This window comes from Taeniopygia guttata, chromosome 8, assembly GCF_048771995.1.
Source record: "Taeniopygia guttata chromosome 8, bTaeGut7.mat, whole genome shotgun sequence".
Lineage (NCBI taxonomy): Eukaryota > Metazoa > Chordata > Aves > Passeriformes > Estrildidae > Taeniopygia > Taeniopygia guttata.
The window spans coordinates 24,677,678-24,705,106 of record NC_133033.1 but is presented as its reverse complement, the minus strand read 5'-3'; the positions used below and the strand labels follow the sequence as shown (position 1 = coordinate 24,705,106).

Here is a 27,429-nt window from a genome sequence, read left to right as displayed (position 1 = left end):
GACAAGTTGTAAGTTAGATATGGTAGTTAGAAAAAGTAGTCATGTAGTTTTAGTATCTCCTTTAAATAGTATATTAATGTATTATAGTATAGTTATAATAAAGAAATCATTCAGCCTCCTGGAGTCAGACATCATAGTTTCTTTCTTCTGGGTTCATCTGCATTTACAATACAACCCTGCTGCCCCTTCCTCACACAGGGACCAAACAGCAGGCAAATGATCTTTGGGACTTTAAATACTTCCTTTAGCTGGAAACATGCACTGGCCCCAGGGGTGAGAAGAGAAGTGGGGTGGATTTGGTCTTGAGCAATGACAGTTCATAAGTTGAACATAAATTTTAAATACATATATTTAACTGTATAAATACCTGTGTTCTTCATCTAGAAGATTGTGTTTCCCGTATTTCAAATAATTTACACTGAAACACTGCTCCCTCACACCACCCCACACCTTCTGCTGGATCTTCCAGCTGTCCCATGGTGGAGTCCCCATCCCTGAAGGTGTTCAAAAACCATGTGGATGTGGCACCTGGGGACCAGGTCTAGTGCTGAACCTGGTGGTGGTGCTGGACTGGTGGTTGGACTTGATGATCTGTTAGGTATTTCCCAACCGTAATTATTCCGTGATCCCAAGATTCCAAAAGAAAAGAAAAGGAAGTGAGCAATAAAGACACAGTGGATTTCAGATGTCAAATTATTCTCTAATTTGTTTTCTGGCAGCTCTTGAAAAAAGAGACAGAAAAGACACAGAGGCAACACCAGCAAAAGACTTGTGGTCTGGTGGGTTATCGAAACCTGCTCTGTATCACCTTGGAATAAATTTCTTTACCTAAAAATGGGTTTAAAGTGTGGTTTAAAGCAAGGTGTTAAAAGTGGATTGAAGCTGAGGGAGGAACAGCAAATGAGAGTTAAAGAGCACTACTGACTTCTGGAGTTCTGCAATGTCAAAAAAGCATCAGTTCAAAAGAGCTTCCTCCCAGGGTTATAACGGGACAGAGCAGATATAAAGGAGCAGCAGAGGGACCTTCCCGTCCCAGACCCGACCCCAGCTCTCCAGGCTGTCTCTCTGTGCTGGCAGCATCCTGGCATTATTAATTCGTGCCAGAAGCAGGGGCTGACCCGTCACACAAAAATGCCCTCAAGGCAAATCCCTGGCTTTTGGTGAAACCGGACCAGAAGGATTTGCATGGAATCCACAGCTGCAAAGCATCAGCGTCTCCGCTTCCCAAACACGCTGGCGAAACATGAAACATTTCCCTCAATCTCTTTGAAAGCCGTGGCGTTAATTCCGGTTTGTGTTTTCCAGCACACGCCCTAAACGAGCTGTGAGAAAACGTCTGGAAGGTGTTCAGCACCAGCGGGATGCGGAGGGTGGCTCCTACGTTCTCCTCCTCATCCCAGAATTTACAGACTGCCTTGCACAAGTCCCGTGTCCCCTGCTGAGTCCTGTGTCCCCTGCTGTCAGTGCCAGCCCAGCATCCATCCCCCCAGCCCATCCAAAAAGTTGGGTGAGGAGCAGAAATGCGGCTAAATTGCAAAACAGCGCCAAACAAATGATACAGAATCATAAAATCATGGAAGGGTTTGGGCTGGGAGAAACCTTAAAGCTCATCCAGTGCCACCCCCTCCCATGGGTACAGAGACTTTCCACTATCCCAGGTTGCTCCAAGCCCTGTCCAAGTTGGCCTTGGGCACTGCCAGGGATGGGAGGCTTAGTTTTACCACTCTAATTTATTCTTCAATGGCACAAGCTACATTTATTTTCACACTCAGATAAACCCAGAGCTGGCTATTTTTCCCTGCTCAGTTTTGACTTGCCTAAAAAAATATTCCTGGGTGAGAATTTGAGAGAGCCTCAAAGGCCAAAACCGCCTCAAGGTTGCCAGGTTTCAGTGGCCAGTTTGGCCACAGCTTTGAGGAGGACACACTGGAAGAGCATTGTACTGATTAAAGACAAAATATTTAAGTAGAAAGGTGGTTTGATGTTAAATTCCCCGAGGTTTTTCTGACAGGTCTTGGGATGGCCTCACCAATGGGTTGCTGGCTCCCAGTGAAGACAGAGTGGCAGGGAAGCCCCAGGTGCTGCAGAACAGTTCCCTCTGCAGACATCAGACCCAGCCCAGCACCACTGACCCCATCACACTGGGGTTCCCCTTTCAGTGCCCCATTGCTCCACACGTATTTATCAGACCTGGCTGTGGTCCTGGTCCATCCAGGTCCACCCTGCCACATGGGTCTCTCAAGTTCATGGCTGCCTGCTCAGGGAGTTCTGTTCCCAAACATCTCCTGACAAAACCTAACAAAACCGGGAGTTTTTGGCTTGGCCTTTGTTCTCTGATTTCAGGTTTGTGATGCCCGGCACTCATGGATTACACAGCCACAGAAGAATCCCTGTTCCTGTGGAGTTTAGTTTGTCTAAAGGTTAAGGAGCTGCCGTGTCCTGGCTGTGTCCCAGTGCCTGCTCCTCGCGTGCACAGCAGCGCTGTGTTTGTGTTGCCATGGGGAATTCCACAGCCCCTGCCTCCCACCCCGCCTGAGAAGGGCCCTGTGTAAGCTCCTGGGTGAGTCACATCCCCACACAAACCTGTCCATCCCAGTGCCAGCGGCAGTGAGGGGTGAATTTACAGCTCCAGGAAACGTCTGCTCGGCTTTGCTTCCAGTGAGCACCAGAGCGAGATGTGTTATGTCAACACAAGGGGTTGCACAATCTGGTGTTTGGTCCCACATCCACTCCCGAGCACACGCAGCTCTCCTGGAAAACCAGCCCTGTGTGCTCTGTAGGAACAGCTCTGCAGGTCATCACTCAGTGCTCAGGTGTCATCCCACAGACAAAACATGCCCAGGGGAATGGGAAAGGGCACTGGCTGCAGCCCCATGCCCTGCCAAAATGGATTTTCTTCTCACCAGCACAAACAGGCCGAGGCCATCGCTCTGGAGCTCCGCTGCTCCCCAGGTCAGTGGGATTTATTCTGAACATTCCTTTCTGCTGGTAAGGAAAAAGGCAGGCAGAGATTTCCCGTGCCCATCCCAGCACTGCAGCCTGCCCCAAGGTCCCAAGGAAGAGATGGAAGAGATGCTAAGGCCGCCCTCAGTGCTGGGTGTCCCAGAGCCCACCAGAGCTGCACTCCAGAGCCCATCAGAAGTGTTTTCCAGAGCCCATCAGAAGTGTTTTCCAGAGCCCACCAGAGCTGCTCTCCAGGGCCCATCAGAAGTGTTTTCCAGAGCCCACCAGAGCTGTTCTCCAGAGCCCATCAGAAGTGTTCTCCAGAGCTGTTTTCCAAGGCCCACCAAGCTGCTCTCCAGAGCCCACAACAGCCATTTTCCAGAGCCCACCAGAGCTGCTTTCCACACCATACCAGAGCTGTTTTCCAGAACTGAGCTCACCCCCGAGGTTTCACCCCCTTCACCAGTGCAGGGTGGCACTTCCATGTCCTTCAGGCATGAAGGATCTTCCATGTGCTGCCCCTACAGTAATGTTCAAAGCCTGAAATAATTAATTCTCTAAATCCATCTTTTTCTGCCTCCTAAGGGATCACACGCTAGGTTGGGAAAAAATACTGTACACACAAAGTAGAAGAACCTGGATTAAAGGGAGGGAAAATAAGAAACAAAGGATTACATTTCTAGGTATGGGAAAACTCTGTGTGGTTGGTGTCACATTGTGTGTCAGAAGAGGGTTTTTCCTGCATTATTATTCTCCTTCCACATTATTTTTAATAATGTCTAAGGAACTTCCCTGCTTTATAAGGAATCTAAGATTAAAGGCAGCAAAGACTCATCCCATGCACTGTCAGTCTTGTGAGCTGCTGCACACCATTGAGCTGCTCCACATCTCTTCACAAAAAAACTGAAAATAGCCCCCAAATTATCAAAATAAAACTGTCTGAAAACAGCAGGTGACAAATATAGTTTTATTTTTTATCATCTAGTAACACTGTGATAATATAAACTGTATAAAGCTGATAAAACTCTTCCATGAAACAGAGTAGGTACATATATAAAATAAAAAATACAAATATTACATTACCAAAAGGAAAGACGACATTTAAAAGAAAATATTACAATAATATAATGGTACCAGTTCCTTTCCAGAATTTATGGAAAATGTTTAAATTACGCAGCACTAAGATAAGTTACTTTTATTTTCTCCCTTGATTTTAAACATGCACTAACTCAAACAGAAATAAAACCTATTGATCAATACAGGAAATGTTATTTAACCACAGAACTTTGCATGTAGACTTGGACCAACCTAGGCTAGTGGGAGGTGTCCCTGCCCATGGCACGGGGTGGAATGAGATCAACTTTAAGGTCCCTTCCAGCCCCAACCATTCCATGATTCTTTGGTGCAGTGGCTGTTAAAAGAAATGCACTGAATTATTTCCCTTCCCAGGGATTTACTGATTTTAGCAATTAAAGTTTTCAGAGGTGCAGCTGAGTTTTCTGTGTATCTGCAGAGTTACAGCAATACTGGTTGAGATGGTAGTGAAATAATCTCTCTCTATGCACAGTCTTTCATTATTCAAAGTACCAAGAATATATTTTTTAAATAGCCCTTAAGGCTTCACATTCTTACCTGGGCACGTTCTACCAATCCCCAGTGAACATCGCCACTGTCCCTTTGCAGAAATGTGTTATTTTAATCATGCTCAAATGCAAAATCACTGTCAATTTATGAAGAAACATTCAGGTCAGAAATACACAAACTGACAATAATTTAACACATGGTTGCCAGTAGCTCAAGAGTTAAAAAAAATGTAATTTTGAGGATTAAATAAGAAAAAGAAAGTATCAGAGGTTCTGTTTTTTGCTGAGTGGTACAGACATTCTCATATAGCAGTAAAGTGGATTTCAATTTTTTTTCTCTAATTCCATCTTACCCTTCAAGCTATGCCCAGTTTACGTCAATTAAAAATCAATTACCCTCCCAAAAGAAACCAGTGTTTACAGGTTTATAAGAAAACAAAAAGACACTGAACCCAATGATCTCCAACTAATTCCACAGTTCTAAAAATGAGGATCTCAACCTACTGAAATGTTTTTTATCTCTCAGAAAACCAGTACAAAATGCTATTGGAACGTGAGCATTCCCAAGAATACGTGTTCATGAGTGTTGCACAGCCCTGTGAGGAGCAGGGATGCTGCACTCAGGTCCTTTTGCCTGCAGTTCCAAAGGCAGGAGCAGTTTCTGGGCAGGTGGGGCAGGGCCGGGCACAGCCTCTACGTGTGGTTGTTGTTGAGGTTGCTCTTGTTGAAGAACCTCCTGGCCTCCACACTGCTCAGGGACACGGAGCAGCGCGAGGGGTTCTGCTTCCTGTACTCGATGCTCTCCCTCATCGCCTCCTTGATCACCTGCAGCCAGCAGCAAAACCCCCATCTGAACACTTGCAAGTGGACAGAAACAGCCCCTTCTCCCCTTAACAGCTGCTGCTCCCACTTTCAGCTCCCCTCCATCACTGAGCAGAGGGATCGATGAGTTTTAGTACAAATAGTATTTCTTGAGTGTGTAAAACACTGATTATAACGTGGTTAGTAAAAATAAGAGGTAGGCTACTAACACCAAAGAAGTCACACAAAAATACACAGAATTTAAAAAGCCCCAGTGAAACTCAGAAAGGTAAATCCAAACATTGAGAAAAATCCATATTTCAAGGATGTAGAAAGTAATTATTATGTTGAGAAAGATTAAATCTTCACTTTTATTTCCTTTGTGCCGATGTAACAAGTTTTCTTCACTATATTGATTAACACACCTGTATCTTTATCTGGGATGATCATTATACTTGCCACTCCACAGATGTTGGGATCATGATGTCATGTTTCACCAACTACCAATTACAAATAATTATTACTGAGTTAGCTGATAAAGAAATTTCCTTCAGAGAAAACTTCCAGTGTCCTTTCTGTCCAATTACACAAAAAAACACCCTGAGTATAAAAGTTCTGCATATCATGTTTACGTCTTTAACAGTGCCCTTTGCTCAGCTATCCTGAAAGGCTTGGGATGGTAAAATGGCAAAACCAAGGCAAGAACCAAATGAGAAAATCAGGCAATCACTGAGGCAAAGCCCTGTACCTTCTGTAGGGCAGATTTAGGGCTTTCCTCACATCACCCACTTCCCCCTGTAACAATTCAGCTCCTTTAGCCCTCCATACTTACATCCATGTTGTTGAGGGTGTTGAACTCCATGAGGTCATGGAGCCTCTTGAAAGCCTCATTGGGATACTGGAAGTTGAAGGTAGAGAAAGGTGTGTCTGGATCATCAAAAATATCAAAGTCTGCAAAATCCTTCTCTTCTTGTGTTTCTCTGGGAATGCCTGCACACAAATACAAAAATTCCATCCAAATGCTAGGGCTGAGGATTTATTACCTTATTTTTAACAGCTCCTTTGAATTAATTCCCTAAGCTCTGCAGACAAAGATGGAGTTGTTTCAGAGGCAAAACATTCCTAGTACATAACCAAGTGATTCCAGAGGAACAGGTAGATTCAGCATCAGGAACTGTGAGCTCACCTGGAGCTTTGTACTTCCTGAAGTCGATGTTGGCCAGCACAAAGTGGATGATGGTTGGACAGTCCTTCTCCGATGAGGTGTCCTTTGGCTTGAAAACATAGCACTCTTTCAAGCCCTCCCTGTCAAACACGTTGGGGTCTATCTTGGGGAAAGGAAGCTTGTTCATTTTGGCCCATTTCTCAGCCAGCAGGATTTCCTGGAAAGAGGAAAAAGACTCAGGTGCACAAAAGCTTCCACTGCAAAGCCAGGAGGTGTGCAGAGACAGGGATTGTGTTGGGTGGTTAATGTAATCCATAAATTAGTAAGTCTCCAGCACAGGAAGGACATGGGGGGAGTCCAGGGGAGGCACCAGGATGGTCAGAGGGATGGAGCAGCTCTGCTGGGAGGAGAGGATGGGAGAGTTGGGATGGTGCAGCCTGGAGAATAGAAGCTTCAGGGTGACCTCACTGTGACCTACCTTCCAGCACCTGAAGGGGCTGACAGGAAACATGGCAAGAGACAATCTCCAAGGGATGGAGGGACAGCACACAGGGAATGGCTTCCCAATGCTAGAGAGTAGGTTTAGATGGGATATTGGGAAGGAATCATTCCCTGTGAGGTGGGCAGGCCCTGGCACAGGGTGCCCAGAGAAGCTGTGGCTGCCCCTGCATCCCTGGGAGCATTCCAGGCCAGGCTGGATGGGGCTTGGAGCAACCTGGGACAGTGGGAGGTGTCCCTGCCATGGCAGGGGTGGGATGAGGTTAATGTCCCTTCCAGCCCAAGGCACCCTGTGGTTCTCAGGACTAATCAAGTCCATCTCAGCACAGATGACCCAGCAGGACCAACTGAGCACCTCACTCACCCTGCCCAGGCTCCACCATCTGCCACATGAGTCACAGGAAGGAATGTGGTCTGCCCCACACCTGGGGGTGAATTTACAGAGCTGACAGTGAGGGAGAAGCCATCCATAATTTTACTTTGCAAAGCAGTACCAGTGCTGTGGCAACCACTGAGAGATCCTAAACACCAGGCAACACATTGTTGTACTCAGAATTAATTCCCAGTCAGGGGCTTCTCAAAGCACACCGAGTGAAGAGCACTGGAAAACAGGCTTCTTTTTCCTCATGACAACTCAGTAAACAAGATAATTTGTAAACAATGACTCAGAAGCATGTAATGAGGGTGTGTGAGAGGGAGGAGAGGGAAGGTCAAATATCTTTAATCTTGGTTTTCAATGAAATAGGACCCCTTCTTTGGACTACTGTTTTGGATACGCAGGAGGTAAGAGATAGTGGGTGTAAAATGGTAAACCAAGGCTCGAGTCATTGAGTAAAATATTAGAGTGCTACCATAGATACAGGCCCACTTCTGAAGTGGCATTTGCTCTTTGCAATACACCAGTGGGACAGAAGTGGCTCCTGTTCCTGTCCTCTGCGTCAGGAATATACCTATGTCTGCCTCAGCAAACACCCAGTTGTGCTCCAGAAACAATTCCCTTCAACACAGGCTTCTGGAAAACCTGAGGCACCATCTAGCTTTCCCACCATTTTTTATCATATAAAGGAATTTTTTGCATTTTGAAAGTGATGGTTTAGAGAAAAACCTTCAGGATGCCACTTGAGTGCTCACTAATCTCTCCATGTTCCCCAAAACAATCCAGAAAATTGCAGCTGACAAAGACAAAATGCTAAGGGTAGCAGGGGTGACCATCTACAGACTTCTGCACGGACTCCACCTATGGAATGTTAAAAAAGGGAGGAAAAAGATTATTTCAGAAGCAATGGCAGTGCTGTGTCAGCAAAATTTAGCTGCCGGGGCAAACACTCTTGACAAAAAAGGAGACACATTCTTATGCAAATAGAATATTAAAGGAGAAAAACAGACTCTGGGATTCAGTCATTTAAGAAAAAACAAAGGATCTCAAGCACTAGGAAGTCTTCTCAGTGCTCTATTCTCTCCAGTAGCCCCAAGAGATCTAGAGATTACGGGAATTTCTCCTTTTTGTTCTCCTGTAATTTGGCTTTGCAGTTGGCAGCACTGATCTCAAACTCATTTTGCTACTGTTGTTGTTTTCTAGTGCTGTTTTGGGGGTTTTGTCACTCCATAGCAGCTGAAGGAAAAGAATTGTCCATTTGTTCTAACTGAAATTTGTCTGTAAAGTAACAAGGAATGCCAGTTGTTTCTCAAACAGGAATGTTTTCTGAGTTCCCTTAAAAATAATTTTAAAAATCCATTTGGGTTTGAAATAAATAACAACTCTTTTTTTGAGGATGGTAGAATCACTGCTGTTGGAAAAGACCTCCAAGATCAGACACAACCAAATCCCACCACGCCCACTAAACCACAGCACAAAGTGAGAACCTCACAGCAGCCTCTGAAGTGCTGTTTTTTCTGTAGCAGTTACCCAAGTGATCCATGTGAAGGCTTTGGGATCAGCTGGAGCTGTGTGGATGTGCAGGTTGTACAGACTGACAGCTGTGCTTTCCACACCTGCTGCAGAAAACAGCCGTGGCACTTACTCCCTGTTCTCCTGTTGCTGTTTTCCTCTGGGCTGGATGGATTTAAGAGCTCCACTTAAACTAGTGCTGGGATTATCCTGGTGAGATGTAAATGAACAGTTAGCCCTGATTCCAAAAGGTTATTTATTTAGCAATCCTGAGATGATGCATTTCTGCAAGATGATGACACGAAACCATCCATTTACATCACAGCTCACAGAGGAGAGCAGCTGGGCGGAGGGAGAGTACGGCAGGGAAAATGACTTAATTGTTTAATTCTGACAGAAAATAAAACTCTGCAATCAGTGCCAAAGCAAAACTTCCATAAAAACAACCGAGCTCCTGCTTCAAAGCAAGCTCTTTAATCCCTCTTTGTGCCAGTTGCCTCATGGAAGGCATGTAAACAGGAACTGAGGCACAGGGCAATATTCTGCCTTGACGTGGAAAGAAATATTCCAAAGCTGTAGATACAACAGCACCAAGACCTTTCTGGGACCATGAGGAATAGAACTGAGTCACCTTGAACTCCTGAAGGCAGGGAAGGAAGGGCCTGTGTCACTTACTTTGAAAGGAGGGCTGGAATCACTTGGCCTGGCTGAGAAATCAAAGGAGATGATGAGATCCACGCCTCTCTGGGGCCTTAGGATGAGCGGGTAGGGCAGGTTAAAGGTCAGCCCACTGTCCACGATGTGGATCTTCTTGCTCTTCACATCCAGGGGCTCATAGATCCTCTCAAACTCGTCAGGATCTGCGTGGAACACGGGAAAACCAAACCAAGCAGGGACACCCGAGTTAAGAACTGAGGTTCTGATGAGCTTTCCAGTGTCTCCCTAGGGTCTGGGGAGAGCATGGAATTTGAACTGCACAGTGTATCCCAGGTAAACACACCATGAATTCAAGTGTAACCAGAACTCTTAAAAACTGGAGAATGAGGTGAAAAGCCAGAACTGGAAGGGCTCTCAAGAGGTTCACAAGGCAGACCCAGAGGAGGTGAACCAAAGGGGACAAACGTCCAGGTTTGATCCCAGCCCTCCCACCTTCACTTCCATCATCCCAAACAATCCATACACAAAGGAAAAAGTTTAAGGGATGTCAAAAGACATATTGGGGTGTCAGAGGATGGTCCCAGACTCTGTTCCGTGGTGCCAGTGACAGGACAAGGAGCAATGGCCATAAACTAAAACACAACAAGCTCCACCTCAACACAAGGAAGAACTTCTTCCCCTTGGAGGCTGCAGAGCCCTGGAACAGCTGCCTGGGGAGTGGAGTCTCCCTGTCTGGAGACATCCCAAACCCCCCTGGACGTGCCCCTGTGTCCCCTGCTCTGGGTGACCCTGCCTGGGCAGGGGGTTGGACTCTGCGATTTCCAGAGGTCTTCCAACCCTAATATTCTGTGAACCCCTCAGTGTCCTACAACCCCTGCCCAAACCTATTCCCCCAGGCTCCTTCCCAATCCCACATTCTTCCTAACTCTCCCAAATTGACCCCAAAATCCTCAATGTGGCTCTGCCCTCCTGTGACACCTGTCAGTGTCTATTTCTGCTCATTAAATTGGGACTATCAGATCTTGTTTTCCAACTTGCATCAGACCTGATGACCTCACACTCACCACTCCAGCAGGAACAAAGAGAAATAGTGACCTAATTCAGGCACTGGACAGAATTCCCTGTCAGCCACTTGCTGCTGGTGCTGTCCTGCTGTGGTATCCACCACATTCTTTTTTTTAAGCCCAACCTGATGCTGTTTCCCTCTAACCCCAACATTCCCTCAGGTGCAGCTCAGGAAAAACCAATCCATTTTCCCTGGGTGTCTTCACACTTGCCCAGGTCGCTGGACACTAGATAATGAAAGTGTCTGGACACTACTAAACTATCCCTGCTGTAATTAAAAACTTTTCCCCAACAGTCTTTTCCTGTTCCACACTTTACACATATTTCCAGGGCATGATTTTGCTTTTCACCAAAAAATCTAATGCTCGTATCTGTAGAGGGCAGTGTAATGTAAGGAATGCTGGATAGAAAAATAAAATTATTTCCGCTATAATTGAATTTCCTGGCACCTACTTATTGACAATGATAGTAATCTGGGAAAAGAAATGGGTATTTTTGAAGCAAAGAAAATCTATCAAAATTAACTCTAAGTCTTGTCCCTGTCATTTCAGGAGCAGCATGTTGTGATGACCAAACAAAATCTTAAAATAGATTATTTAATTTTTTATTTCTGTTGTTATTTATAAGAGGACTCTTTTCTAAATAATAAGGCACCAATTTCCCACTATTTGCCTTTATTTCTAAAGGACAGAACAGTTTAAATCACTGCATATTGTTAAAGGGCTAAGGGTGTTTATAAACCTATTTTAGAACCAGATATATTTCATAATCATAAATCTGCATAAGTGAAAGAAAATGTATCAGTATTTATTATAATAATTAAAATTTTTAAAAACAATAAAAAAACCCACACTGACTATAGTTCAGTTTAGCACAAGTAGACCAATTTGGTTTTCCTCATCTTGTTTAAAGACAACATGTCAAGCATAATTTCACCCTTGTTTTCACTAGAACTTCTAAGGAATTGCAAAAATATTTTTGCTCAAGTTTCATCTTATGTTACAAAAATTGAATTTGGAGGATCCTTTAATCAAGGACAGCATCAGCTATAACAGTGTTTGTGAAGGGAGTGTTATTCCTGCCACACAAACTTCCTCCCAACACTGAAGAATGAGATGGATCCTATTGCTTACAGCCCTCATGACCCTAAAATCAAATTTATCAAAATAATCTTATCATATTTTAAAGGAGAAAATGTCTTCATGTCATCAATAAATGTATAACAGCCATACAAATGGGTTTTAGTAATCACAATCTTCCTAGAATCCCAGAGCCTGGGACATGACTTTTCAGCCTTTTAGGAAAGATGCATTCCTATTACCAGCACCCCCCAGTCCATCAAACAGCAAACTGGGAGAAAATGGGAGGATGTGGCACTTGGGGACAGGGTTTAGTGGCAGTGCTGGGTTGATTGTTGGACTTGATGATCTTAAAAGCTTTTTCCAGCCTTAACAACTCTGTGGGTCCGTGTTTACCAGCCCAGCTCCATCTTTAGCCAGCTCAGTCCTGTCAGCTTCCCAGCAATGGGATACACAGACAGATATTTGTTAGGAAATCATAGTGGGCACGTCCTAGAGACCAAATCTGCCACAGATGGCAGCTCCAGTGGGAGGAGGGCAGATCAGAAGGGCACTTGCTACTGACGTCCATCTACTACAACTGTTTCCATAAATACTGAAGTAAGGAAGCAGGGATTAGGGGCTATTTTTCCCCATTGTTATGCACTTGGCATTTTCTCAAATCGTTCTGGTGTGTTGTAACATCAAGAAAAGAAACAGAACAACTCTGAGTTCACAATGAAATCCTGATGAAATAAAAATGTTTAGCATTATCTCCACAAATAGAATCTGTGGAAAAGCAAAGCCAAGTGTTTTACTTCCAGACCAAGCAGCTGGGATCTCTTCTGCAGGCACTGCAGACCCTAAATTCAATCCTCAGCAATGACTGTAAGATTGCCCTAGGTCAGCCACAGCTCATCCTCTGCAGAGCGTTTGGGACAACTGGAGATGGAAAGTATTATTGATATCCTTTTTGATTCACTTATTTCTCCTTTGGAGTGTATGGCAATAAAGGAGAGTAAGTCTTAAAGCAATACAGACTTCCCTCTGCACTCAAGCTGACAGGTAAACTGCCAGTGCTAGGAATAAATATGCACAGCTTAAATGCATCCAGTGCCACAGTAATCTAAGGATTTAAATTTTACACCACAGACTCCTTTCTAGCTGTGCCTCTGGGCTCCTCAGCTCTTCCATATATTAGGAAAATTCACAGCATTAAAGTGTGGATACACTCATCACACTACAGAATTATTACATTTTATTATTAACTACTGACATTTCAAGGGGTTTTTAACTGTTCTTGACAATAATATTGCAACCACTCACAGCTGTCAGATCTGAGTTGTAACTGCAGGTTTATGAATGTGGGCTTTGGCTAACAGCAAAAAACTGCAGTCATGTCAAACTTTTCCCATTTTAGCCCACAGAAGTTTCAGGCACTCCAGAGTAATTGTGTCAGAGGTGCAGAGTTCTGTCAAACCAGCATTTTATTTCCATCTAAATTAAATCCCAGGAAGCTGACAGTTGATTCTGAAGACTATCCACGTGTCTTAATTATGCAAAATTCTCATCAACTGTCATTTTTTCCAACCATAAATTTCCTATCCACTTTCCTGCCTCTTTTCCAAGTACTATAAATATTGAGACTACCCAGTTGTAAACACCTCTGAGATGACAGAAATATTTAGAAAGTGGAGTCCAGATGGAAATTATTCTTCAAGCCCTGCAAGGGATTTGTTACATTAACAAATACACATTAGAGCACGGCTGCTACTTAAGCTTTTAAATGACATCAGGTATTTACTGTTGCTTAATGAGCAGTTGGGACAATGTCCTTCCTCTGAATAGGAAATGGGGGCAGAGGAGAATGGTGCTGTCACCAGGGATACTTGGGAGGGCTGTGCTGGGAGGAGCAGCCTGGAGGGAACATCCCCTTCAGAGAGGTGTAGTGGTTCTTTGCTTGATGGATCACAGAATCATGGGATGGGTTGGAAAGAACCTTGAATATAGCTCAGGGCCACCCCCTGCCATGACAGGGATGCCTTCTACTATCCCAGGTTCCTCCAAGCCCTGTCCGGCCTGGGCTTGGACACTGCCAGTGCCAGGAGAACACCAAGAAATTAACTGCCTTTCACTGAGCAGATTGCAGTGGACACTAAGGCAAAGGCTCCAAAATCCTAACCAAACACAATAATTCTTCACAGCTACTGTTCCACACACCATATCCCTCATAGAGTGAGGGAAGACTTTGAACTTCTTTTGCAAATTCATGTTCTTCTGAAATTCTTATCCTCTATCAGCATTCTTGTTTAAGACAACATGAAATAGGAATGCAGCTGTACATCAGGGACCCTGGAATGGAAGTGTTTGTCAGATGGATTCACATTGGCAAGAACATGGTGTCGCCAAAGTAAGAATCTATCAGCTGTGTCAGGGCAGGGTCAGGCTGGAGCTCAGGGAAAGGCTCTTCCCCAGAGGGTGCTGGGCACTGCCCAGGCTCTCCAGGGAATGGGCACAGCCCCAAGGCTGCCAGAGCTCCAGGAGGGTTTGGACAACACTCCAGGGATGCACAGGGTGGGATTGCTGGGGTGTCTGGGCAGGGACAGGGGTTGGACCCCATGATCCTGTGGGTCCCTTCCAAAATTCACTGATTCTGTGATCCTACAAGTGAAGAAATGTGTTGCCTCCAGGGGTTTTTCAAAAGACAAAGACAGCAGATGAGCTACAAAATTTTTGCAACAGGGAAGCCCTGCAGGAGCAAAAGGAAAGGTTTCATTTCCACCACCTGGCATAGCATCAATAAGAGCCAAGGAACAACCTGGATACCTTTTGGAGAAGGCCAAGACAGTGAGAAAGCAGATGTAACAAAGGGCTCCATACACAAAAGCAGTTTGGTCCCCTTCTGCCAAAGCAAGAGCCACTGTCCCTCCAGTGGCTGTGCCACACCGTGCCAAGGGACAGGGCAGGGAGCAGGCAGGAGTCACTGTGTGGTGCCCTTGGAGCGTCCCAGTCCCCTCACAAGCTCCACTGCCGGACAATGCCCACGCTGCTGTGGTGGCCCTCCTGGTGTGATGTTACCGTGCTGGGAACTCGCTGCCTCTGCCTTCATCAATAACCACAGCCAGCAGCAGCGTGCTGGGAACTGACCTGCCACTGCTGCCGCCTCCTCCTCCTCCAGGGACTCCTGGGTGAGCAGCTCTGCCAGAGGGGACAGGGGGTAGCAGCTGTTGAGGTTCAGCCCCAGCATGAAGTTGTGCACCTTGCCGGCGCGGCCCTCGCGCGTGTTGAACAGGGCGCTGTCCCCCACCAGGGCCATCAGCATGCGCTGCACCCAGCTCTCCTGGCCGCTCTCCTGGCCGCTCTCCTGGCCGCTCTCCTGCTGCCTCTCCTGCTGCCTCTCCTGCTGCTCCCGCTTTGCCTCAGCGCCCTCCGTGCCTGCACACAAAAAGGAGAACACTCAGCAGTGGTAGTTAACACAGCAAGTGTAACCCCAGCATTGCAGGGGCTATAAAATAAAGGATCGGCGAAAATAAAAGAGTTCTTTCAACGAGCCAGGGGCTGGATGATGGAGCTTTGAAACAATGATTTTAGAGAAGTGCAGAAAATTCATCCTTTCAACTTCACAGCCCAGTGAAACCTTTCATCTACACCACAATAGTGTGCTTGTGTCCATCAGGAAAATAGACTGGCAATGTTAGATGACCTGAGCAGGGCTTTCTCTGTAAGCTCTGCTGGGCTCAGGGATAGACCTGAGCTGATAAGATCCATACTTGATGTAGACCTGAATTCATCTGGATGTGCACTGACAGCCTTCTCCACCTTTCCTGCCTGTTAGAAATCCAGCTTTGCTCAGGAAAGCAGAGTTACTCTGCATAAAGGATAATGCTATAGCATGGGAATTCTAAAATACCTGAAATTATCATTACAGGAAACTATAAACTACAATTAATATCTGGCTTTAATTAACTAAAGAATGCAATGAAAGATTCAGACTTAGATGTCTGCAGTTGGAGCTCGCAGTAAAAATGACCTGGACTGGCACCACCCTGCATTCATTTACCTGTCAAAACTTGACTTTTTGGGGGTGTTTTGGATAAGAAAATAATTCAGGCTCAAGTTTAATACTTTAAATTCAGCTTTTAACCCACGCTTTAAAGTAGCTGAGTTTTACATAAGCAGAGAGAAGACAAGCATCAGAGAAGTCCAACATCTGTCCAATAATATTCTATGGAAGTGAGAAGGATTTCCAAGTGTTTACAATCCCAGATTTGTTGGTTGTTCACTATGGCTACAAACTAGGAGAGAAATGTGTTTGGTGCCGGCTGTAGTGTTTAAACAGGAAATCCACAAATAAACACAAAACCTGGTACCACCTACAGTTTTACACATAAGGGGAGTTGAAGAAGGAATCACTGAGCTGAGCTAATGACATAATTCCCTGTCGCATCACCCAGGATTTCCTTTTCTTCTGTAGATCCTGAAGTCACAAACAGCTGCATTGTCATCTTTGCTCCACTTGTTAAAAATAAAACTCGATTTTTGCAGGTGAAAATCACTCCAAAGATATCAAATAAAGAAAGCTGACTAAGACACCAGAAATCTCCAGGTGCTTTAGGTTCTTATAGGTAATTGTCAATAGAATCTTTTCTTTCTACTGCCCAGCATTCCCTTTGTGGCTGTGCCTCTTCTGGGCACCTGGATTTGGGCACTGTTACAAACACTGTGCCATGCATGAGGAATTTCCTGTACCAGATGTCATTTGTAAAGGTGCTAGAAGACACTTGTGAATGCTGGAAACACATTAAACAATTCTCAGGTAAATATTTGATCACAAAACCCTTGAAAACAATGGATAATGTTGGTTTAGGGGGCTGGCAGCAATTCCAAGGTGCCTCTCAGCTCGGCAGTTTGCTGGAAACAGACTTCCAGAGAACTCTGGCCCAGCAGACCACATTTTTTGGGATGTATGTGGAATTCCAGACGTGTGTGAGAGAATCACCTGATGATCAGCTTGAGCAGGTGACATGAAGTGAAGCCCAGAACTTCCTGGGGTCTCTTGTTCTCTATTTTGCTGAGCCACACAAAAGCTGATGGAAAAAGGAAATGATGAAATGAAATCTGAGCATTTCCTTACCTTTTGGATGCTGTGACTCATCTTCACTGTCTGAGCTGTCATTGCTCACAAGGTGCTTTAGCCTAATATTTTCTGTTGAAAGAAATATAAATTCCTTTAAACTGCAGGGGTTTAACTGGCAGAACAGTTAAGAATTTCAAAACAATCTGAGTCATAAAATTGCTGTAGTCTTTGTAATAGAAAATACATCTGAAGAGACTGGTTCTGCTGTGGACATTACAATGTGAGGAGCAGGTATTGTATTTAGCCTGCAGTTTTTGGGCTGGAAAAAAAAACGTAACCCTAAAGCAGTACCTCCCACTCCCCTCTGCACCACATACCTGACACACTTTATTCACCTTCATTAAAATGTAGATGTTCAGCTTCTGTCCTCTCAGCAGCTCCTACTGAACTAGGAAAACGTTACTGTGGTGCCAAAGTGGCACTGGGACATCTCCAGCTCTGGTTCAAACTGTGGTTCAAGTCACATGAATATTTTCACATCTGATCCCACTTCAGAGAGTATTTTTTAAATGATATGTGAAACGAGTCACAGATGACAGATAACATTCTGTGTCTCATTACCTTTCAAAAGCAAACTTTTCAATGATCACATTTATTGATAGGGATCCTCCATGAGGAGCTGCTAACACTCAGGAGTTGTGTCAGAAATAGGAACCTGGAGGTCTCATTCTCATCCATAAAGAGTTTATCAAACAGCTGAATTCCATCCATTAGGAGGCAGACAGAGGTTATTATTTAAAAACTATCTCAATCTACATTTGCTTTTCTCACTCTTCAGAAAGATCTGGCTGTCTAGGACAATTTATTTATTGGTCAGATCTTCCCCTGTAATGCTGTTTTCTCAACAGGAAACAGGAGTGTAAAAAGCCTTCTATAGTTAACTACATTCTCAGATAAAACTCGATAAAGTCCATCCAAACCAAGCCACAACTCTTTCTCTACAGTCATGTTGCCATTTCTGTACCAAGAGTGAAACCAAAACCACTCATTTTGCAAGCAAAGGACCAGATAACCAACAGGCTGTGGTTAGAGCAATTTAACAACCCAGAGATGAGAAAATTTAGGTGCATTTTGCTAAACCCTTTAATAACACAGCCCAGTGTCACGAGACTACACGAGTAACTATGAAATACTTGTAAGCTTCTGCTCTCCAAAAATAGAGGATTCTATTAACTACCAGAAAAGAGCTAGCTACATGCATGTGACTTTCAACAGCTCTATGTGACCAGAAACAAAAATGAAAGGAAAGAACTTCCCCAGTGCTCTTTCCCCACCTCAGCAGCATCCAGGAGTGCCAGCAACTAAAGGTAATTAATTCCACATTCTTAAATTACTACAAGCAGTGCCATCCTTCCACAGAGGGAGAATCTTACTAGTAATTGCTCTGAATAGTGGAATTATTTACTAATAGTACCTAATTCTTCTTCCATGGTGGGCCCTTTATTGTGAGAATTGGAGACACCAAGGACTCTGTTAAATAATATTGAAAATGCACTGCCCCAGACACCTGGAAGAGAAAAAACAAACAAACAAACAAACAAACAAAAAACCAACAATGAATGGTGCTTGGCAGAAGGAAAATAAACTCCACATATCTTAATAAGCACTACTTAAGCAGTTGGTTGCTCTCTGAACACTCCTGTGAGTTTGAAGCAAGCCAAGTTATAATCTCCAAATGAGAACAAAAACCCATGGAAATTAGAAACAAATCAACAATGCCAATCCATATCTGTGAAATCTTTCCAATTAATGTCTTCCAACAAACTGAGAGCTCCACTTCCCATCTCACACTTTGTGTGACTGCATTTAAAAGTCTATGAACTACTGAAATTGCATTTATTTTTAAGCCTCTTTCTGTCACATACTCACCCATCAGGAAATGCAAGGGATTTTCAGTATATTTCTTCACCACTGTCCCCATAAAAAACTTGCTTCCAAACAGATCAGGAGACATGAAAGTGCCATACTTGGCCATTCCAATTTCATATGGACTGAATTCCACCCAGTCTGCAAAATCAGAAAAAAAACTGCTCAGTCAGAAATCTCAGGAAGGAGGAAAACACAGAAATAAACCAAGCAAAGAAATTTTAGTGAAATGGGAAGCCAAATAACCATTAGGAATATCAAATCAAGGTCAGTGATGTCTCAGCAGGGAAAGAATCCTCATTCTCCCTTATCACAATAAACTTTGGTGAAAAGAATGACGTTGGAAAACCAGAGGTATAAAAGGAGAGATGACAAATGAAGAACACACAGTGACATCTGGTTTTCATCCCCTGCTTCAGCATGGTACCCTGCCACATGTGGGTCTCAGCCCCAAGCTGCTTTTCCTTCACTGCAATTCCACCAAAAACATGGAGAGCAGTGACAGAAGTGGCACAAAACCAATTACTGAATATCGCAAGGGTTGTGAAGTATTCTAGCAGAGGCATTTGGATTCTACCCAAACCAAGAGTTTTGTGGGAAATCCAATATCAAAAGGCAAAGCTGAGAGGCAGATGATAAACTTAACAGTTCAAACTTTGCCAAAGATCTCCTTAAAAGTCCATTTTATTGAAGAGAGAGCTCAAGAAAAATATGGAATAAAATGTTCAAATGCATTTTCTGATCTTTGCAGAAAATATCAGAAATTATTTGCATTCTATTGATGTAGGCCTTTGAAAATGGATCTTAGCTGACTTGGAAACACTTTTTTTGATACCAGTGGAGTTGCCTCCATCAGAGAATTCCGTTCAAAAACGGAGCAAATAACAAACAAAACATATCTTCTTTTAGCATTTCCCCCATTCATCTATTTCACCTTCCCTATTTTTAGCAGGGATTATTTGACTGGAAATAAATCAAAAGTAATTCTGAAAAAGGAAGGCAAAAGAGACAGCTTTGAGATATCCCCACATGTCATGGAATGCCATCCACCCTCGGGATATTCCTGCTGACGTGTGGAGCAGAAGGTGAACACTTGTCCTGAAAAGGAAAGATTTAATCATGACTGCTGGGAGTTTCATTTCACAGGGTAATGCTTATCTAAGTCAAATACAACATCCTCTTTTCCAAATAAATCACCCACAAATCTTCACATTCACTGGAACAGAAAGAAATTCCACTGAAGACCCAGTCCAGAAATTTCATATTTCCTTTTAGCTGTATAAACATGAATTGGCAGCTGCATATGCAGAACCAGGGTAACAGCAAAGCGGAACTAAGAATTAGAATTAATTTGTGTTAGCTCGCCTCCAGCTTGCATTTGCACTGAAGATTCTCAAATCACAAATCCTGCTCAGGGAAATAAAATTTCTGCCTTAGAATCAATGTAAATTAGGAAGTGTAAATATTTCTGTTCAAAATTTACTATAGCTCTCACATCAGGAAAAGCTAAAGGAGGAATGGAGCTTAAAATAAGAAGCAATCAAAATCTAGCATCCTCTGAAATGACAGATGTCAGCCTCAAAAGCCAAACCCAAGATCCACTGGCACAGGGAATACCTTTTTATAGAGCAAAGTAAAGCTTCCAGGTGCTTCTGGTCTTGCTTAGAGAAAGACATTATTAACAAAAGATCATTTTGGTTTTCAAACAGTAATTCAATTAAAATATATTTAAAACAGAAGTTCATCTAAACCCAAAATACTCCTATTTTCAAACAAAAAGGTATCAGTTTCCTAAGTAGCAAAGTTAAAGACACATTTTCCCATTAAATATTTAGCCTAATTTACAATTCCTCATTTTCATTTCCAGCCAAAGCTTTGACAGCAACTTCTCCAAATAACTATTTTAGGAAATACAATGATGTATAAACCTGAGGCAAACCACTTGGCACTTCCCTTTCCAGTCTTGTATGTAACTACATACAGATGCACACATCCTTGTCTTAGTGTAGCATCTTCCACTGGACCCACTGTGAACTGAAGTTACCAGAGGGGATTAAAATCTAGGGAATAAATACAAGTAAAAGGAGTTTTTTTGTTACCAACAGCACTTCACAATGGGCAAGAAGTGAAAAAGAGGCATTATATCTAATTTGTTTATCAGTTTTAATCACAGAATCGTTAGAGTTGGTGAAGACCTCGAAGATCATCATCTGTTGATGTCACCCTTCTCTGAAAGAAGAAGGGTGTTTTCTTGCTGTTTGATACCCTAATTTAAACATCTTTCCCCTGTTGAAGTCACCAGGTTTCTCTTTGGCTTGGCACTCCTACCTGAATATGTCATCACTTATCCCTGAGTAACTACTTATCACTCTGTCACATTCCCAGAAGCCAGATGCAATTAGTCTCAGGTGCATTAAAAAAAATGGGTTTTTTAACCAGCCACACACCTCCCCCTCCTTGCCACAAGTGACTCAACACAGATTGGGAACACACCTGCAAACATCAGCTCTGAGACATCTGGTTTGACATGCAGACAGGTGAAGAGTGGCAGAGCACACTGGGCATTATTGATCTTCTCTTTCATATTGCTCAGAGTGGTGTCCATCCTCTGCAGGGAAAGAAAGACATTGGTCCCAAACACATCCTGTAAAGGCCTGATTTTATATATATATATATATATATGTATGTATACACATATATATTATATACAATATAAAAATAAATATCACATATTTTTATTTTATATAAAGACCTGAGTGACTCCTCTTGTCAATGGAATTTGATAAGAAAAGTTTTTCACTGATGTGTCAGGTTCTGATTTAAATTAAACATCAGTGCATTTTTTTCATCCCTTGGTACACAGGGACTTGTCACCAACCTCACACAATCATTAACAGCCCTTCAGCATTAGAATTCTATACATCTGCCACTAAATGCTGTGTTGCCTCTTTTTCAGTGTTTTAAATTGTTTAAAACCCACTATCAGTGTAACTCATGAGGGATATAAATGCATAAAACACATCTGCAAATCTACTGACACATTTCCATTTTGCCACAAGATCAAATCCAGCTGCTGCTCACCTGACTCGTTTGAACTGGAAATCTTTGTGCCTGATTCAGCCAATTAGGAATTTTCAATTATAGAATACAACAGTATGAAGCTTTCCTGTTGTCTTATTTTCAAAGAAACCAAGGGGATCTTTCACATTGAAATTAGTACTTTTTTAGGCAAATGCTGTTTCTTATAGCAAAATGTGCTCTCTTTATTAAATGTCACTAAGGCAATTTCAAAAAAAATATAGTAACAGCAGGAATTATATGAGAGTTTGATAGCTTTAACAAGCACTCACATCATGGATCAGTGTTTCCCCTATGAGCATCCCAAAGATGTCTGTGAAGGTGACAGGCTGCCCTGAGCTCTTCTTGTTCCACAGAGCCTCGATGTAGCGCTTGACCTTCTGAGGGGTGAGCAGCAGCAGGGGGTTGTGGCTCACCGAGTTCATCAGCTCCTCATTGATCTCCTTTGGGCCCTTGGCTGGGAAATCAGGGTGGGAATACAGAGTTGACATATACCTGCAAAGGCAAACAGGCTCTGTGAGCATCAAACCTGCTGCAGTGTCAGCTGCCAGGAAGCTACACGAAGCTCATAAATGAGTTGGTACAGTTACTGATTAAATCAGGTTAATTAACTCTCCATTTATATAAGAAATTGTAATTTTCTTTTTCTCAAAGCATAGCAAGCTGAGCAATTTGTTCTAAATATAAGCACAGGATCAAACACTCAACGTGCATTTTCCATAATGTGCATGAAGCAAATGATTAGAGTCCTCATTTTTCTGTTCACGGGATAACAGACAGAACATCCTAAGCTGAAAGGAGCTCCTCCAGTTCTCACAGCTGTGTGGCAGACTGGTGGTCCTAGAGGGACACATTAAGTTCTCTCCCTGTAAGAGGAACCTCTCTGCCCTCCAGTTCATTATCACTACTGAAACATTCCTAAAATATCACAGAATGCCAAAATGGTTTGGGTTGGAAGGGACCTTAAAGCTCATCCAGTGCCACCCCTGCCATGGCAGGGACACCTTCCACTATCCCAGCTTGTTCCAAGCCCAATCCAACCTGGCCTTGGACACTTCCAAGGATCCAGGGGCAGCCACAGCTTCTCTGGGCACCCTGTGCCAGGGCCTCTCCACCCTCAAAGGAAAGGATTTCTTCCCAATATCCCATCTAAACCCACTCTCAGCCAGTGGGAAGTCATTCCTTGTGTCCTGTCACTCCATCCCTTGGAGATTGTCTCTCTCCATGTTTATTGTCAGCTCCTTCAGGCACTGCAAGGCCACAATGAGGTCACCCCAAAACTCCTCCTCTCCAGGTGAACAATCCCAACTCTCCCATCCTCTCCTCCCAGCAGAGCTGCTCCCTCCCTCTGACCATGCTGGTGCCTCCCCTGGGCTCTCTCCAGCAGCTCCAGCTCCTGCCTGTGCTGGGGCAGCTCTGCAGGTGGGGTCTCACCTGAGCACAGGGCACAGGGGCAGAATCCCCCTCCCCTGCTGCCCACGCTGGGGCTCAGCCCAGGGCACAGGGGGTTCTGGCCTGGATATGGCCCCACTTCCCAGGATATGATGCTTCCATAATAAACTGAAGAACAGTAACTACAGCCTGTGCAGAGTTAATTGACTGTGAGGATGAGACCAATCTTGAGTTTGTCACTGAGAAACAAGTTTAGTTTTACCGCAAACAAAGCTCAGACACACGTGCAGGCAGCCCTGGCTTCCACTTGGTTGGGTTAGGCCACACCAAGACAGGCCCTTCTAATCTGTGAGAGGCTCATTTACTGTTATTTACTGTTATTTACCCAGTGACCCGGCCCAGGTGCACAACCCTGACTCCAGGCACAGCTCTGAGACACACACGGGGCCAGCCTGGCCCTGAGGTCATGCCCAGCCATTCCTGTGACAGCACAACCAGCCCTGTGCCATGTGGGCTGCCAGGACTCCATCCACGGGCTCCACCTCAGCTCCTGGGCGCAGGGAAAGGGGAAGGCAGCTGGAGAAGTCAGCACAAGGTTGAAGCAAGATGGCAGAGAAGCATTGCTCCAAGGTTAGGCATGCAGCTGAGGGGACAAGCAAAAACCTGCCTGTCCCACCAGGAAAGGAATTCTCCACCCTTCAGGAAAAAAAAAAAGAAAAGAGAATTATTCCCAAAAGACAGACTGCATAGAAAAGAAAGAAAAGGAAGGGAGTGCCAAAGTGTCAATTTATTTATTCATCAAGCAAGGAAAGACTGAAGGATGACATCAGAGAACAAAGGCAAATTTGTTCAAACACAACTGTCTCCAATCTGTTTCTGACTGGAGCGGTTCAGATAACCAAATATAAATAATAATCTCGGTATTTTAACTCAGATTTTATAGGTTTACATTAGATCAACTATATATTCACCCCTGGGTTTTCCCCAAAAAAGACCTCATAGCCAACAAAGTGACGTCTGTCCTGAGCAGGGATTGCAAACCCTTCCCTAGAAACACAGGTAATGTTTTAACACCACACTGCGCTATTCCACTGCTCTTCATCCACGTTCTGCTTTTCACAGCTGTGACAGAAGTACATCCATCTCTCAATGGACAGGGTTAAATCTGCCCCCACCACCAGTGAGAGAAAACACGGGTTCCCACCTTTTATAGTCCAATCTAAAGGATAAAATTACTCCAGTTCACAGACACTTCTGGCATTTCAAAACCTACTGGCATTCTGAAAACTTCCCTCTTAGTCTGGAATAGGGGAAGCAAGATTCACACAATGAAAAATAATTGACAAAAAAAACCCATACAAGGAACAGAACTGATCATTATCTCCTTCAAGAGTCAGCTCTGGGGTTAGAGAGTAGAATTAATTCATGTGCTTCCTTAGAGCTAGACCAGGTGATAAAACTCATCCCAGGCAGATTCCCTGCTTGTTCATATTACAACAAGTGTTCTTCTGTCTAAGAATTGAGACATTTGTATAATCTCATGCCTGAGTCTGAAAGGACCCTCGAGCCAGCCAAAGTCAGGTGAGGCTGCTCAGGGCTGTGCTCAGCCAAGCTCAGCTCCCACATCAGCACTGCCTGAGTCAGACTGAGGATGACACCGTCCCCAGCCTGCTCAGGTGAGCATGGCTCAACACATTCCAGTGCTTGGCCTGTTTCCCTGTAACATAGTTTCCCTAAGAGTTAATCTAATTACTCTTGTCCTTTCCCCGGGCATCTCCAAAAAGAATTTGTGTTCTTCACAGCTACTCATCAGGAACCAAAGATAACAGTAAGATCTCCTCCATCAATGCCTGTGCCTGTTCCTCAAGGTTAAATGAACTATTTTAAAACCTGATGTATGGTCTAAATTAAACAGTGCCAGTGGGACTGAGACAGTGGGTAATCCACAGAGGGATGCCCTGCAGGGTTGAAGCCAGGCCCCAGACATCCCCAGTAAATCCACCAGGATTTTACAGTGGGTGTAAAATAAAGCAGAAGATCATTCAGTGATTTTTGAGGAGCTCTAAAAGCCCTCCCGAAGCATACAACACATTTTGGGTTGATTGAGTCATCATCTTCAAATCACAAGGGATTTCTTTGGTTTTTCACTTTTAATCAGGAAAATAACACACATTAGGTGTTGATATAGAAATATGAGTGCATTTGTGTGGCACCTCCATCCATCCATTCCTGGAAAAGTACCTGGAGCCTGAGCTGTCCTTGCCCTTTGGGGCACCCAAAACATCTCCCCCAGCAGATTTGGATGTGTAAAATGTGCTGTGAATTATAACCAGAGACAAATCAGCTCTGGTGACAATTCCTTCAGGACTTGCTGCAGGGAAGCTGAGGATAAGCAGGAGGAAGGCCTTACCAGGTGGATCCAGAGAGCCCAGCAATGTAGGTGGCACAGTCCAGGACTCCAGACTCATAAAGTGCTTTCATGACTCCAGCAAAGCCCACCATGGCTCGGAACCCCCCTCCTGAGCCCAGCACGGCGATCACGGGCACCTGCAGGGATGAGACAACACAAGCACCACATCAGGGACATGCCCTGGGAACACACAGTCCAGCCCCTGGACACCCCAAGAAGAATTGGAATTTGTTTGAAGAAGTCACCACTTGTAGCAAGATTTCTTAAAAAAAAACATACTCGTAATTTCTTTAGAATATCTGTCCTTCTTATCTATGATGCGAAATAGAGGAGATATTAAATGTAGCTATTAAATGAACTATTTAGTTGTAAAACCACAGGGATTTTTAAAGAAAAAAAAACTACCAGCTTTAATCCAATTCATATCATTGTGACAGAGCCAAAGGCAGTAAAATTTACTAATGAGAAACAGAACAGAGACAAATAATATTTTGACTGGGAGTTTAAAAACAAGTTTTATAACAAAAACATCCACTATTACTACAAAGCATGAAGGTAATCTCAATTTTACCACCACTTTGCAAAAACTACCAGAGAGCTAATGGGAATTCATAGGGATCTGGACAACTACTCAGCCACCAAGAGAGGATTGAGCAGAACCATGTTTATTATAGAACCAGGTTAAAATCATGTCCACAGGTGTTCATTTTACACTTTTCTCCTTCTTATTGCCCAGCCCTGACATCCAGGCTGCTCCCATCAACTACACAGCTTCCCCAGGTATCTAAAAAGAAGACAAAATAAAGTAAAAATTCATTTGCTCCCACCATCTTATCTTTCGGCCTAAGTAAAGGGCTCATCTGGTTCCCAGTTTCCAAAATCCAGGAGGATTTTCCACTGTTCAGGGGTGACAAAGGATTGTTACTGAGCATAAAAAGAATGGCACAGCTTTGCAGAAAGCCCCTATCTGATCAAACTGCTAATCTATCAAAAATCTCCCTGAAAGGCAATTCCAGGTGCCAACAGACAGGATTAGTGACAGGAAAAGATCCATGTGACGACAGAGTCCTGTTCTTTCAGCAGACTCCATGCTCCAAGCCATGAAACTCCCCTGAGGACTGACTGTCCCAAGGAAATGCCCATGAACAATGACCAAGGCACTCAAGATGTTTCTTGAGGCTTCCACTCCCCAAAACTGCTTATTCTTGATGCAGTGAGATTATTTTGTTACCTCCTTCATAAGTGTTCAGCTTTAGTAATAGAAACCACAGGTATTAATCGTGCGGCTCCAGAGATAGGGATCTATCCCAAAAATGACACAGCCCAGGGAAGGATTTGGGATATGTTTTGTTAAGCCAACACCCCAATAACGGAGCAGCTGCTTTGAAGGAAGAGCCATGTCAGTAATCACTCCTTTAATAAGGTGGGGAGGCTTTGAAAGCTCCCCAGGAGCACTGCCCGCTCAGCCTGAGCAGACACATCCCAGCAGGGTGGAGATGTCACCTGCAGGTGCAAGCCTGGAGAAGCTATGTGAGAACACGCCCAGAGCACCACTGCTCCACCCATCAGTGCACTGGCACTGGGAAAATGGGAGAGTCCCTCTGGAGGAAGAGGAATCCACAATGGAGACAGGCTGGGAATGCCCAGGAGTCACCAACATCCTGACTGCAAATGCTTCCTGACCCACAGGAACTCTGGGCACCCCAGGTTCCTGCACTGGGAAGGGTGGATACAGCAAGGAGAAAGAGGATTATGGAATTGCAAAATCATTCAGGTTGGAAAAGACCTCCAAGATCATCAAGTCCTACCATCAGCCCAGCACCAACACCGCGTTCACCACTAAACCTTGTCCCCAAGTGCCACAGCCACACACTTTTTGAACACTTCC

At 44.1% G+C, this 27,429-nt stretch overlaps 1 protein-coding gene across 4 annotated transcripts in view; it reads right to left on the bottom strand.

Annotated features, from left to right (window-relative positions):
* Positions 1–3,896: 3,896 nt before the first annotated feature.
* Positions 3,897–27,429, bottom strand: part of PLA2G4A (phospholipase A2 group IVA) — a 70,224-nt gene continuing 46,691 nt past the window's right edge. For all 4 annotated transcript variants that reach the window (XM_072932732.1, XM_072932733.1, XM_072932734.1 and 1 more), the window contains 11 exons: positions 25,542–25,678; positions 22,012–22,234; positions 21,155–21,269; positions 18,665–18,802; positions 18,210–18,302; positions 16,793–16,864; positions 14,806–15,093; positions 9,554–9,738; positions 6,514–6,709; positions 6,160–6,317; positions 3,897–5,351 (listed from right to left, as the gene is read on the bottom strand). In XM_072932732.1, coding sequence (XP_072788833.1) covers positions 5,220–5,351; positions 6,160–6,317; positions 6,514–6,709; positions 9,554–9,738; positions 14,806–15,093; positions 16,793–16,864; positions 18,210–18,302; positions 18,665–18,802; positions 21,155–21,269; positions 22,012–22,234; positions 25,542–25,678 — 1,737 coding nt within the window. In that variant the 3' untranslated portion in view covers positions 3,897–5,219. The remainder of the gene's footprint in view (positions 5,352–6,159; positions 6,318–6,513; positions 6,710–9,553; positions 9,739–14,805; positions 15,094–16,792; positions 16,865–18,209; positions 18,303–18,664; positions 18,803–21,154; positions 21,270–22,011; positions 22,235–25,541; positions 25,679–27,429) is intronic.